This window comes from Clupea harengus, chromosome 12 (genome assembly GCF_900700415.2).
Source record: "Clupea harengus chromosome 12, Ch_v2.0.2, whole genome shotgun sequence".
Taxonomy (NCBI): domain Eukaryota; kingdom Metazoa; phylum Chordata; class Actinopteri; order Clupeiformes; family Clupeidae; genus Clupea; species Clupea harengus.
Window position 1 is genome coordinate 3026427 of NC_045163.1, and position 13564 is coordinate 3039990.

At 43.4% G+C, this 13564-nt stretch overlaps 1 protein-coding gene across 1 annotated transcript; it reads right to left on the minus strand.

Annotated features, from left to right (window-relative positions):
* Positions 1 to 4190: 4190 nt before the first annotated feature.
* Positions 4191 to 6515, minus strand: LOC116222826 (sialic acid-binding Ig-like lectin 12). Its single transcript, XM_031577689.2, has 6 exons — positions 6431 to 6515; positions 5909 to 6244; positions 5263 to 5568; positions 4868 to 5155; positions 4580 to 4688; positions 4191 to 4347 (listed from the first exon to the last, which is right to left on the minus strand). The coding sequence occupies exons 1-6, from the start codon at positions 6495 to 6497 to the stop codon at positions 4245 to 4247; spliced, it is 1209 nt and encodes a 402-aa protein (XP_031433549.1). The 5' UTR covers positions 6498 to 6515; the 3' UTR covers positions 4191 to 4244.
* Positions 6516 to 13564: the final 7049 nt, after the last annotated feature.

Sequence of the window (13564 nt, forward strand, 5' to 3'; positions counted from 1 at the left end):
TAAGACGCGTGGTCCTTGCTCTAAAGGATCTGTACCGTCTGCCTGAGGGCAGGAGAGTAAACAGGTGGTGGCCTGGGTGAGAGGAGTCTTTTAAGATGTTATTGGCCCTGCTAAGGTAGCGGGAGCGGGCAATGGATTCCAGGGAGGGCAGTGAGCAGCCAGTGATTTTTTGTGCTGTGTTGATGACCCTTTGGAGGGCTCTCTTGTCTGCTGCAGTACAACCGGAGTACCATGCCGAGATGCAGTAGGTTAGTACACTTTCGATAGTGGTGCGGTAGAAGGCCACCATCAGTTTACACTCCAGGTTGTTTTTCCTGAGTACTCTCAGGAAGTGTAGTCGCTGCTGTGTAATTCCCACAGTTATTCAGCGGATTGGGAAAATAAATGGAGAGTACAAGATAAAGCTGAATCCAGACGCAAAGCCATACTCTTTGTCAACTCCAAGACGCATACCGCTACCTCACAGTTCCAAAACCTAATGATGAGGTTCGTATCTGTGTGGACTTGACAAAGCTAAATAAGTCAGTGAGGCGAGAAAAACACATGCTGCCATCAGTTGAGCATAAAGTATTCTCAAAATTGACAGATCCCTCTTTCTGAAGACTCCAGATTACTTACCACATTCATCACACCGTTTGGACGGTACTGTTTTAACCGCTTATGCTTTGGAATTTCATCAGCACCAGAGCACTTCTAACGAAGAATGTCGAGGATACTAGAGGGCTTAGAGGGAGTGCTGTGCCAGATGGATGATATGCTGGTCTATGCTGAGACGCAGTCAACCCATGATGGCCGCCTGTGGAAAGTGCTGAAAAGGCTGGAAGAGAATGGCGTGACACTGAAAACAGAAAAATGTGAGTTTTCCTGGGTCAAATCATCGACGCTCAGGGCGTCAGAGCGGAACCAAACAAGATAAAAGCGGTCGCTGCCATGGAGGAGCCTAGAGACGTCAGCGGGGTGAGACGGTTCCTGGGCATGGTGAACCACCTCGGGAAATACATACCTCAGCTGGCAGAGAAGACACAGCCACTGCGAGATCTTCTGCGAGTAAAAAATATGTGGACATGGGGACAACCCCAGCAACAGGCGCTTGACAGCAGTGACATTTTCTGCAGGTGCTATGGGGGAGCTCTGTGTTTTAGTGAGGGTGCTATGAAATGAGGATGATAGCCTATGTGTCACATGGTTCTCTACTACAACAACTTTACATATTTGCTCTCTGAAGCGTCTTTGGGGTCCATGAAAAGCGCCTAACAAACCGATTGTATTATTATTATCTAGGCTTCTTCCGACAGACGCGCACATCTGCGACGGTCACTGACAAAAGGCATACAGCATGTTATAGAGTCCGCAATCCCAAATACCTAACTTACTTTAAAACACTTGTGGTAGTGAGGATTAAAGTTGGGCGACAGGTGACCACTACCATGTCAGATAGAGTGAAATTAATCTTGGAATAGCAGATAGAATTAAAGAGTCAGAAATGCGTGAAAAAGGTAGGCTATATATTATTTCAGTTCACAATCATCCGTAATCACATAGAACCTTATGTTGCCTAGCACACAGACAGACGGCTTGTCTTAGGCTAAAGAGTCTCAGATTTTTTTTAAGACGGCTTCAAAAGAATCCAAAAAAGGCAAAAAGTTAAAATCTTCGGCAAAAAAGGGCATCTTTGTTGCTAATCAACCAAAACGAGTCTTCAGCGACACAGGGCAATCAATGCATGCAACAAATCAATACCTTAGTTGCATTGAACTCCAACCACGCAAACTGTCCCAACCAGCTTTTACAAAAACTCCTTTGTTGGACTCCAAACATGCAAGGTGAATATTTCTGGAGTTTTGGTCTTCTCGGACCATCCTGAGCGTTCATGCTAATTCAATTCAATTCAATTCAACTTTATTTCGCCATGTATACAGATACTAGGAATTTGTTTTGGTATTCTCCATGCAGGCTATAGTATCACCAAACTATCTCCTGCACGAGATCTCCACGGCCGCTACACAAGCGCCATCGGACCACCACTGCCACTGATGCTGCTAGCACCATGGTTAGCACCCTCAGTAGTGGTGGAGGGTTGACCTCCTTGACCACAACGTTCCTCTCCTTAAAAATCCACACCAGATATCCCTGGCATTTCTTCTTCTTCTACGTCACTCTTGTTTCTTAGTCGTTCTTCCAAACATGGACATTTAGGTAGCAAAAAACGATGCATTGTTGACATTCACTTGAAACTACCACGCACTAGTTCACTTTCTCCCTCAACCGTCCGGTAACGTCAACATTCAAGCGTGCGACGTGAAAGATGGGTCATAGGTTATGACAGAATGATTGCTCTGTGTCTAAAACAATTACAATCTGTTATTATTTTCTTTTGTGAGTTAAATATTATTATCACACAATAAATAACGCAGAATGAAATTAAATAACAAAAATAAATAAACCATTATTTTCTTGGGGGTGCTATGGCTAATCCAGGGGGAGCTAGAGCACCCCCTAGCCCCCCCCTGGCGCTGCCCCTGCTTGACAGCATCAAAGGAGAGCTCAGTAGCCCACCTGTCATGGCACTGTACAACACACAGGCATATACGGTTGGGTCTGCCTACTCATCCTCATATGCTTTGGGAGCTGTCCTGCTACAGAAACAAGAAGACCACACACTGAAACCAGTAGCATATGCTTCACGTGCTCTCAATGAAACGGAAAGAAGATATGCCCAGATCGAGAAAGAGGCCCTAGCAGTCACATGGGCATGCAAACGCTTCTCAGACTTTCTGGGAAACGCAGCTACACCGGAATGTCTATATATATGTATATATATTCATTTTGCCGCGAAGTACGAATGTATTGAGCTTTCTGCACAACAGTGTCATCTGGATCTGGTGGGGCCACTGTGCCAGTGCAGGGCACATGAGTGCTAACCAAATAGTCCTGTCCAAAGTCACATTTTTCTCACACAGCAATCTCTCTCTTTATCCATTGTCTGCAATTCCACAAACTATGCAGTCTCTTATTAGTGAATTTCGGAGATCTTGGAAATCACATGATTTGCTCAAGGTATACAGTTCATTTAAGTACTGATAGAAACTGATGCCGGGCTTTTGGTCAAAGGAAAATAACTTGTATCTCTCGTACGTGCTGTTGTTAGTGGGTATAAAGTATGCTTCAAATGTAGCCATCCCCATTGACAATTTGAGATTTTCATCTTCAATTTGAAAGCTATTGAAAATGTCCAGTGCATCTTCCCCAATTACATGCAAAAGGATTTGTGCTTGCACTTCCTCATCTCTCCCTCCTATTCCATTTGCAGCTAGATATATTTCAAATCTCTGTTTGAAGCGTTTCAAATTATCAGCAAGATTTCCAGTAAACTGCATGGTTGTGGGTGGACTTAGCTTATCCATGATTGTATTCCGTTGTGGAAAAACTTTCTCCGGACGTTTCTTGCGAAGTTGATGACGTGGGAGGCTCTACCGTCTGTGCCTCGGGCACATTACTCCATTCGTTCTCGTCACGTTCTTCTCCCTCGCTCTCGCTGCTAAGTTTCTGCGCTAGCATTGACGTTGACTAGTCGTTTGGTAGCCTACTTTCTGTAGAGCTCCAACTCGCTCAAATCTTTCGTCAGTGCGCCATTCTCTTCAAAGAAATTCTACTTCTGACACCATTTTATGCCGTGTAGTGCATTTTTAAATAATACTCTCACACGGTCAGCTTGGGTTTTGCTCTAACTTAGCGACTCTCAACATGTATCTAACAGTCTACAGCCCGTATGCCTGGTGCATTCTGGGTAATGCCGTTCACTTAATGCACATAACAACACTACACTATTAAACCAATACGCTGGCTTCACTGATCTCCTAAGGTCCACTATTAAACCAATACGCTAGCTTCACTGATCTCCTAAGGTACACTATTAAACCGATACGCTGGCTTCACTGATCTCCTAAGGTACACTATTAAACCGATACGCTGGCTTCACTGATCTCCTAAGGTACACTATTAAACCGATACGCTGGCTTCACTGATCTCCTAAGGTACACTATTAAACCAATACGCTGGCTTCACTGATCTCCTAAGGTCCACTATTAAACCAATACGCTAGCTTCACTGATCTCCTAAGGTACACTATTAAACCGATACGCTGGCTTCACTGATCTCCTAAGGTACACTATTAAACCGATACGCTGGCTTCACTGATCTCCTAAGGTCCACTATTAAACCAATACGCTAGCTTCACTGATCTCCTAAGGCCGTTGGCTGATGGTGTCGTAGACAGACTCATCTCTCTTGGCCAGTGAAGAGTACGTTTGGCTCTCTTCCTTTCCTGTCACAGCTTTGCTGCGCTTCCTGTCAAAACAAATCCTCATTAGAAAATCATGTTAACATCTCGGCATCTCTCTCTTAGACACTAATAATGAGCATCTCTTACAAAAATAATATACCTTAACATCATGTTAACATCTCAGCATCTCTCTCTCAGACACTAGTAATCAACATCTCTTACATAAATAATATACCTTAACATCATATTAACATCTCACCATCTCTCTCTTAAACACTAGTAATCAGCATCTCTTACCATGCCACTACAAGGAGGAAAAGGCCCAAAAACAGGAACCCATTTAAAGTAACTGACAGGCTTGCCAGTGTCCATGGAAGGTTGCAGTGTCCAGGTCCCTGTAATGGATCTATATAAAATATTGCATCATTAATATATGGCTTGTAAGAACAAAGAATAAAAGGATCTGTGCAATAATAGATGATCATATTTTAATGTTTTAAACAAATATGTTAATACTGTCTGTGTTTTCCTGACAGGTCTTAGAGAGTACAGAAAGTAGAAACTACAGCTACTGTAAGCCCTTACCTTCTTCTCCTCTTTTAGTAAAGTTAACTGTCAGCGTCATACTTGCTTGGCCAAGCTCATTCTTGCTGAGACACATAACAGTGTCATTTCCCCTAAGGAGTGCAGCTGATGTGGTGATGGTGCTGGTCACAGTGTCATCGGACACTGATGTGGTCATGTTGTAGTCCTGAGAAGTGAGTCCTAGTGGCCATGTGATGATTGGCAAGGGCACCCCATGACTGATACACACACAGGTTGAGAGGTGCTCAGAGATGCTGCATTTAGAACCATTCTCTATCTTGGGAGCATCTGTTAGGGAAATGCATTGAAAACGAGCTGACTCTGCATGTAGCAGACATAATGGAGCATATCATCTACTAATAATTTAAGATCAATATAGAAAAGTAAGTACTCACATCTTACGATCAGGGTCACATGTTGCTCTGTGATGATATCATCCATGTACACAATCATACATGTCAGAACAGTATTATGGTAAGTGGAGTCAAAAATGAGACTAAATTCTGATTCGTGAATAAAGGCCCCATTAGATGTCTCCTTTACATCTTGTCGTATTACATATGGGAAACTTTCTACTGCTTTCCCCTTCCACTTTATTGTTGGAGTTGTTCCAGAGCAATATCCAGGGGCTGTACACCTTAGAGTATCAGACTGATTCTCTGTCAGAGGAGGAATATCCATGTCTGGTTTGCTTGAGATACCTGTTGTTCAGCCACACAGTAATCACATATGTGAATATCAAAAGCATAGCATTAGCATACTCTGCACAAACGTATGTGTGATCCCAAAGTAATGCAATGGCAATCTCCTTCTAATTATCTTTGTTTTTCACTAATATACTATTGTTACTGTTTTGTGTTCAGAATAAAACATAAGCCATGTAAAACACTTTAAGCAAAGAAAAATGGCTTGAATGGATCAAATATGAATGTGGAACTATGTATTCATTGCAACTGCAACTACAATACCCATACCCAACAGTGACTTTAATGACAATTTGATATTTACAATAAGTATTACATTTAGTTTGGCGCCACTCACCGGTCACTGTTATGTGGACTGTTTCAGAGAAAACATGCTGATTGTTTCCCCATTTCAGCATGAATCCGTATTCTCCATCAGTCCGACCTTTCCTTGCATCCTTCAGGATGAAGCTACATTCCCTCTCAGAGGGTTCTAACATGTATATAAGTCGAATCACTTCAATCTCAGGGAAGGGATTTGGGGGGTCTCCCTTAAACCAAACTCTCTCGTACGGTTCAGTTATGGTAGATGGTGGATAGGTGAATGTACAACTGACCTTTACGCACAAGCCAGCTTCAACAGTAATATTGCTGGGGACACTGATAGAGAACTTAGAGCCATACCCTTTGGGCTCTAGAAAGAACAAAATAATTTAAGTTATTTGGATGTGAACAAACTTTTTTTTTTTTTACGAATTCATCACTCTTTGTCAAGATTTGTTGAAATCAGGTGACCGAGACTCCCCGCTATGCCACTCAAACTCCCCCAAAATCAAGAGCTCTATGATGTCATGCATTTCTGGAATGTTCATTCACTCACCTGGCTGCACCATAGAGCATTCTATTGATGACATCATCATCACTCCAAAACACAGAGCGCTTAGCATCCTGTTTACTTATTTCTGTTTTCTGAAAAATCAGCACATTTACTGACAAAAGCCGCAAACTGATGTATTAGACATGTAAAGAATTTACTAATGATAAAGTAAACAATAATTATCAGTAGTACCACATTATTATTATTTTTCTTGAAAATATTTAGGACTGCATAATTCCCTAAAATTGAAGATAAAATAGTTTTTAAATTGACATTATTGAAAAGATTATGATTGTCCTACAACATGTGATATTTTCTAGCAGGCAGAGTTCTAAGGACACTTTAGATCAGGGGTCTCAAACTCACGGCCCGAGGGCCAGACACGGATTGCCAATCGATTTCATGCGACCCGCAACTTGATATCAAGTTTTATTATACGGCTCCTCCGAATGTTGCAAAAAGTTCCATTGGTTTGAATGGGCCAGGCCAACATCTACCGCTGCCGCCATTAGCACGTTTTGTGCATCTAATTCACATCTTTCATATCATTCTGCAAGTAGTCCAGTCCATGTAACATAAACTTAATTGAAGTCAGCAAGTAATGGGTTGCTGCGCAACACCTGAAGCTTTAAAGTTCTATTTGCGTGAAGAACAATTTTGTCTTAGCGGAAGTCACGAAATGGCAACATAATCATTAAAAATAAGTATTTTGGAGGAATGTTTTCTATTGTTTTGGCAAGTAACCGAATAATAAACGGGATAATGTATAGTTCAGCGCTCATTATCAGAAAATAAATCTATCTGTGTGTCAAAGGCGAACGTTTCAGTGCGTATTCTATGGCTTTGGACGAGAGCACTGACATAAATAATAATGCTTATTGTTTGCAGTTGATGTACTTGGCTCATCATCTGTCCAATTATATATTATTGTTATTACCATTATCATTACTATTATAAGGCCCACTAGAAGCAGTGCAGTGGTATGTTATTTAAATTTTTTCTTGTTATTCATTTCTACAACTTAAAACTCACCTTTTCTTATTACGTCAAAGCAGTTGCGCATCTATTAAGTCACACAAGACAACCGTGACCGTCTCTCCAGGAAAAAAATGCAGGCTGTCAGGTGCCGGTCGCGTGCAGCACCGCAGGTACAGTAGAGTAGGGGGCTTTCCCAAACTAGCTACTTTACCCTCCCCCTACTCACTTCCACTCTCGTTGCCCATAGGCTACTTTATGAAATGTTTCGGGTGGCGATTTTTTAAATCTAGGCCTACATGAAATTCTGCAGCCGTTATACTATTTTAAAACTTTTTTAAGTTTCCCCTCTTTTTCCCCCTGGAGGGGCAGCTTGAGTCGAGGAGGGCAGACGGGCAACCTTAGCCCCCAGCTGTGCACGTCCCTGACTACTGCTGTATATGTAAGTCATGAGCTATCAATGAGACAAAGTGGCCCAACAATGCAACTATAAAAAACACCTTTATCTAAAGAGCATTTTGCATTGCCCAGGAATTGAGCCCATGTAGGCTACTTGCTATTCAACAACGCTAACCATTGTACCACATGGTAAATATGCCACACTCAAAAGTCATATCTACGGTATTGTGATAGGCAAGCCAAATGATCAAAAAATCTGGCCCCCAGGTAATTTAAGTTTGAGACCCCTGCTTTAGATAGTGCTCAAATATAATGCATGTGTCATCCCTGCATTGCTGTTTAATAATTGTAAATACAAATGTACTGCCATTGGTCCCCATGTTTAATGGTTTTCTTTGCACACTTAATTTGTTCAAATAATTTAGTAATACCTTTATTTATTTTATCTTATTAAGAGGATAAAAAATACCTACATTAATGCTCACTGCAATATAAACAAATTATAACCTGTAATGTCATACTTTTACTAACTTAAAGAAAATAGAAAAACAAACTTACTTTTCTCATAAGACTTCTCACAAATCCTAGCACTTCAACTATATGTCTCGTTGTTTAGAGTGAAAAAGTACTTGTGCTGTTGCTGCATGATTTAAGGAAGTGCAAATGTGATCTTTTGTAAGAGATAACCAGCCACTGCATTATCTGTAGCCCACAACTGCTAAACACAACAACATGACTGTCCAACCATAGCACCTGAGCAGCAGGATATGTTATGCCATGTAGTGCAAAATAATACTCTCACACGGTCAGCGTGGGTTTTGCTCTAACTTTACTTGATCGACTCTCAACATGTATCTAACAGTCTACTGCCCGTACGCCTGGTGCATTCTGGGTAATGCCGTTCAGTTAATTCACATAACAACACACACCCCCCTTTGAAAGAAGACATTACCCTTCTTTTAAACCAAACTCTGACATCATATGTCAAATCAACCATGAGCCTCACATCACCTTATTCTAATGCTCATTCTTGCGTTTATGCTCACAATAACTCATAATACAAAACTCTTTTTTGTTTTTAACATTTCAACTCATTTGAACCCATTTACAGTCTCTAGTGTTCAGCAACTTTAAATTAGTCTTTTAGGAGGCTGAACATTACGCTTTAATCTGCAAGGTGTCTTCACGCTTAGTACATCAGGATCTGTTGTTTCGTTCTGTGAAGTTTGGTCAGCCAGGTCACGTGTGTTGTCTCCGACTTGTGCTGTACTGTCCGGTTGCTCCACACATTGCTGGCTTGACACTTGTGGCTTGAGATCCACTCGATTCCTTGTCAGAGACGCTCCAATGCTCCGTATGGATTCTATATGAGCGTGGTGCCACTTCTCTTTGGCATCTGGAACATGCAAGGATCAGTTCAGTCACATGATCTCGGATTCTGACATGTTTTCCTGGCTTCAGATCACACAAGTGTTTAGCTCTCTTATCATGTTTCTGTTTTTGTTTCTGTTTCTCTTTTATTTTGCCACTTTAACTTTGTGTGCACCTTTAGGTGTCAGCAGGTCCTCAAGTATAGACAGATTGGTGCGTATGCGCCGTCCCATCAGCATCCGAGCTGGTCATAGACCATTCTGCAATGGTACACTTCTATAGATCATCAGACTCTGATGAAAGTTAGCCTTTCCATCTTGTGCTTTTTTCATGAGGCCTTTGACCACCTTCACTGAGCTTTCTGCAAGGCCATTTGATCTTGGATAATGTGGGCAGGATGTTGTGTGTTGGAACCCCCACTCTTTTGCAAAGTCAGCAAACTCACTGCTTGCAAACTGCGGACCATTATCAGAGACAAGCTCGCATGGCACACGATGTCTTGCAAAAACTATTTAAAAAAATGCAATGACAGCTTTGCTAGATGTTGTCTGTAAAGTTGCTACTTCTGGGTAGTTGGAGAAGTAATCTGTCACAACTATCTGGCTCTTAGCACGACAGTCGAAGAGATTTGCTCACACTCTTTAAAACGGTCTGTCTGAAACAGGGTAGGTCATGAGTGGCTCTGCTTGCTGCTTAGGTCTATAGGTCAAGCATATTTCGCACGAAGCCGTAGTGTGGCCAATGTCTTGGTTCATTCTTGGCCAATACATGACCTCACGTGCTCTGCGTTTACACTTCTCTTCCCCCAAGTGCCCTTCATGTATCTTTCTTAGCATGTCTTTGCGCATGGAAGATGGAATTAGTAGTCTTGAACTCGTAGTGCAGTCACTTTTGTGTTCAGGCCATCCTCTTGAAATCATCTTCTTGAGCTCTTTCATCGTCTCGTCCTTTGGAGTTTCTTTTCTTATCTGTTCTGTTCTTTCACTTGACACGTCATGATCATATCAACATACGCCTGTATGTCAGCACATTTCTCACAGTCCTGTCTTTCATGTATGTCTACAGCTCTAGAGAGCGCATCAGCTGCATACATGTATTTTCCAGGTGTGTACATCATCTTCACATCATATTTCTGCAGCCTAATCAACATGCGCTGTATTGGACAGTCAGTCAATGGCTTGGACATGATGGCGACCAATGGTTTATGGTCTGTTTCAACTTCGACGGCTTGTCCATATACGTACTGATGAGCAACTCCTTCTCAATTTGTGCATAGTTGACTTCTGCACTCGTCAGGGCCCTAGACGCGTAGGCCACTGGTTGCCAAGTCTCCTCATGCAGCTGTAGACGGAAAGCTCCTAGGCCATGTTGTGACGCATCTACTGAGGTTCTTGTGTTCCTCTTCGGGTCGTAGAACTTGAGCACAGGCTCTGAGGTCAATATGTTTTTCAGTGTCTGGAAGCACTTTTCTTGCTCATTTGGCCACATCCAGTCATTGTTCTGCTCCAACAGCATTCTTAGTGGTGCTGAAACGGTGGACAGCCTGGGGATGAATTTAGCAAGGTAGGTCACCATCCCTAGGAAACGCCTCACCTCTTCCTTGTTTTGGGGTTTCTCCATGTTTGCAATGGCTGACGTCTTCTACGTGCAGGACTCACCCCCTCCTCGGATACGACATCTCCAACAAAGGTAAGTGACTTGACTGCAAACTCACATTTGTCTTTTCTTTCTTCTTCTCATTCATTTTTTATTTCCATATCAAAGACATAACCAAACACATCAGGAAACATGTTTTATAGATACAGATACACATAACACCCCCACCCTCTGTATAGTTGATAACAAGGCTGCAAACAAACAAAACAAAGCAGAAAACTGAATAAAGTTTCAGCAAAAATCTGAATTATTATATTTAATAAAACAAATGTATCATTTAATTTGTCTGTCAAAATACAGCATCTTTCAATCTATACTGATCTAAAATGAATAGTTTACTGATGTGCTGATCATTGATCAGGTACAGGACCTCATTTATGACATTAATCTGGGCTGGGAGAGATATTTTATCTTGATCTGGATTAATAAACTCTCTTAGCTCTCACGAAGACATGGATCAAACCTGAAAACAGTGCTACCCCGGCAGCACTCTCCACCAACTATGCCTTCTCCCATACTTCCCGGCCATCTGGTCGTGGAGGTGGGATGGGGCTGCTGATTTCAGACAACTGGAAATTCACTCCACTGCTGCCTTCAAACAGGCATGCCTCCTTTGAATATCATGCAATTATGGTAACTGCTCCTGTTAAAACTTATGTGATTGTCATCTACCGTCCACCAGGACAACTGGGTGATTTCGTCCATGAGCTGGACACCCTGCTGTCATCCATCCCTGAGCATGAGTGTCCAATACTCATCCTTGGCGACATGAACATCCACCTAGACAATCCTAACTCAGCTGACTTTCGGACCCTGGTTCACTCGTTCGACCTACAACAGGTCCCCACTCCTCCAACTCACAAAGCAGGAAAAGAGCTTGACCTCATCCTTGCTCGGAACTGCACCACGGACAACCTAACGGTAACCCCTCTGCATCTCTCGGACCACTTCTTCATTCGCTTCGATGTTCGGCTCATTGAGCAACCCTCTGTCCCCCCTCCGATGGTCTCGTTCCGGCGCAACCTCCGCAACCTCTCTCCCACCCACTTTTCCTCTCTGGTTGCTTCTGCTCTTCCACCTTTATCCACTTTCTCCTCACTAGGTGTCAATGATGCCACAGAATCTCTCTGCTCCACTGTGAGCTCATGCTTGGACAGTTTGTGTCCACTTTCCACCAGACCTGCTCGATGTACCCAGTCTCATTCGTGGCTGAGTGATACCCTCCGAACGCAGCGCTCTAATCTCAGAGCGGCAGAAAGTGGCACAAATCTGCAGCACTGGATGATCTTGCAAGCTACCAGACACTGCTGGCCTCCTTCTCATCCAGCATCACTGCTGCTAAGAAGACTTTTTTCAATGACAAGATCAACGGTGCAACTGACACTCAGAAACTATTCTCCATCTTCAAAACTCTGCTCTACCCTCCTCCTCCTCCCCCAGCTACTAACCTCACTGCTGATAACTTTGCTTCCTTTTTCACAGAGAAAGTGGCAGCCATCGGGAAACAGTTCGACCAACTGTCTCCCCCCCTAAGGGCGAAACCGTCAATGGCTCATCATTTCCTTCTTTCATCCCTCTCAGTGAGAGTGAGGTCTCCAACTCCAACTGAGCCGTCCAACTACATGCCCGCTGGACCCCATCCCATCCAACATCCTTCAAGCCATATCGCCTGTCGTCTTACCGGCAATAACACAGGTGATTAATGCTTCATTTAATTCTGGAACATTTCCTTCCTCATTCAAAGTGGCTCGGGTAACACCGCGGCTCAAGAAGCCGTCTCTCGATCCCACTCAGGTGGAAAACTATCGACCGGTCTCACTTCTCACGCTCCTATCAAAAACCATTGAGAGGGCAGCTTCCAAACAGGTCACAGAGTTCCTATCAAGGAACAATCTCCTCGATCCAAACCAGTCTGGATTCAAAAGCGGTCACTCCACCGAAACAGCCCTGTTATCTGTGACAGAGGCCTTGAAAACAGCTAGAGCAGCAGCTCAATCCTCAGCTCTCGTCCTGCTTGACTTATCAGCTGCGTTTGATACAGTCAACCACCGCATCCTTCTGTCCATGCTGTCAAGTATGGGCATTTCTGGCAAGGCGCACTCCTGGTTTGAATCATACCTCACTGGGCACTCGTTCAATGTGTCATGGCAAGGTCAGCTGTCTGTACCTCACCGCCTCACCACAGGGGTGCCCCAAGGCTCGGTGATGGGACCACTTCTCTTTGCCATTTACACCACCTCGCTGGGCCCTATCATCCGCTCGCATGGTTTTTCCTATCATTGCTATGCCGATGATACTCAACTGTTTCTGTCTTTCCCTCCTGAGGACACCACTGTCTCGGCGCGGATCTCGGACTGTCTTGCTGATATATCCACATGGATGAAAAATCACCACCTTCAGCTGAACCTGGCCAAAACGGAACTGATGGTCTTTCCAGCCAAACAGGTCATCCACCACAACATCAGCATCAATACTGACTCCTTATCTCTTGTTCCATCCAAAACAGCAAGAAACCTCGGGGTCATTATTGATGACCAACTGACTTTCACGGACCACATTGCCTCTGTCTCCAGGTCCTGCCGCTTTGCGCTATTCAACATCCGAAAAATCAGGCCGTACCTAACCCAGTATGCCACCCAGCTGCTGGTGCAAACCTTGGTGAGTTCCCGCCTTGATTACTGCAACGCCCTCCTAACGGGCCTGCCGGCTTGCGTGGTGAAACCACTACAAATGATC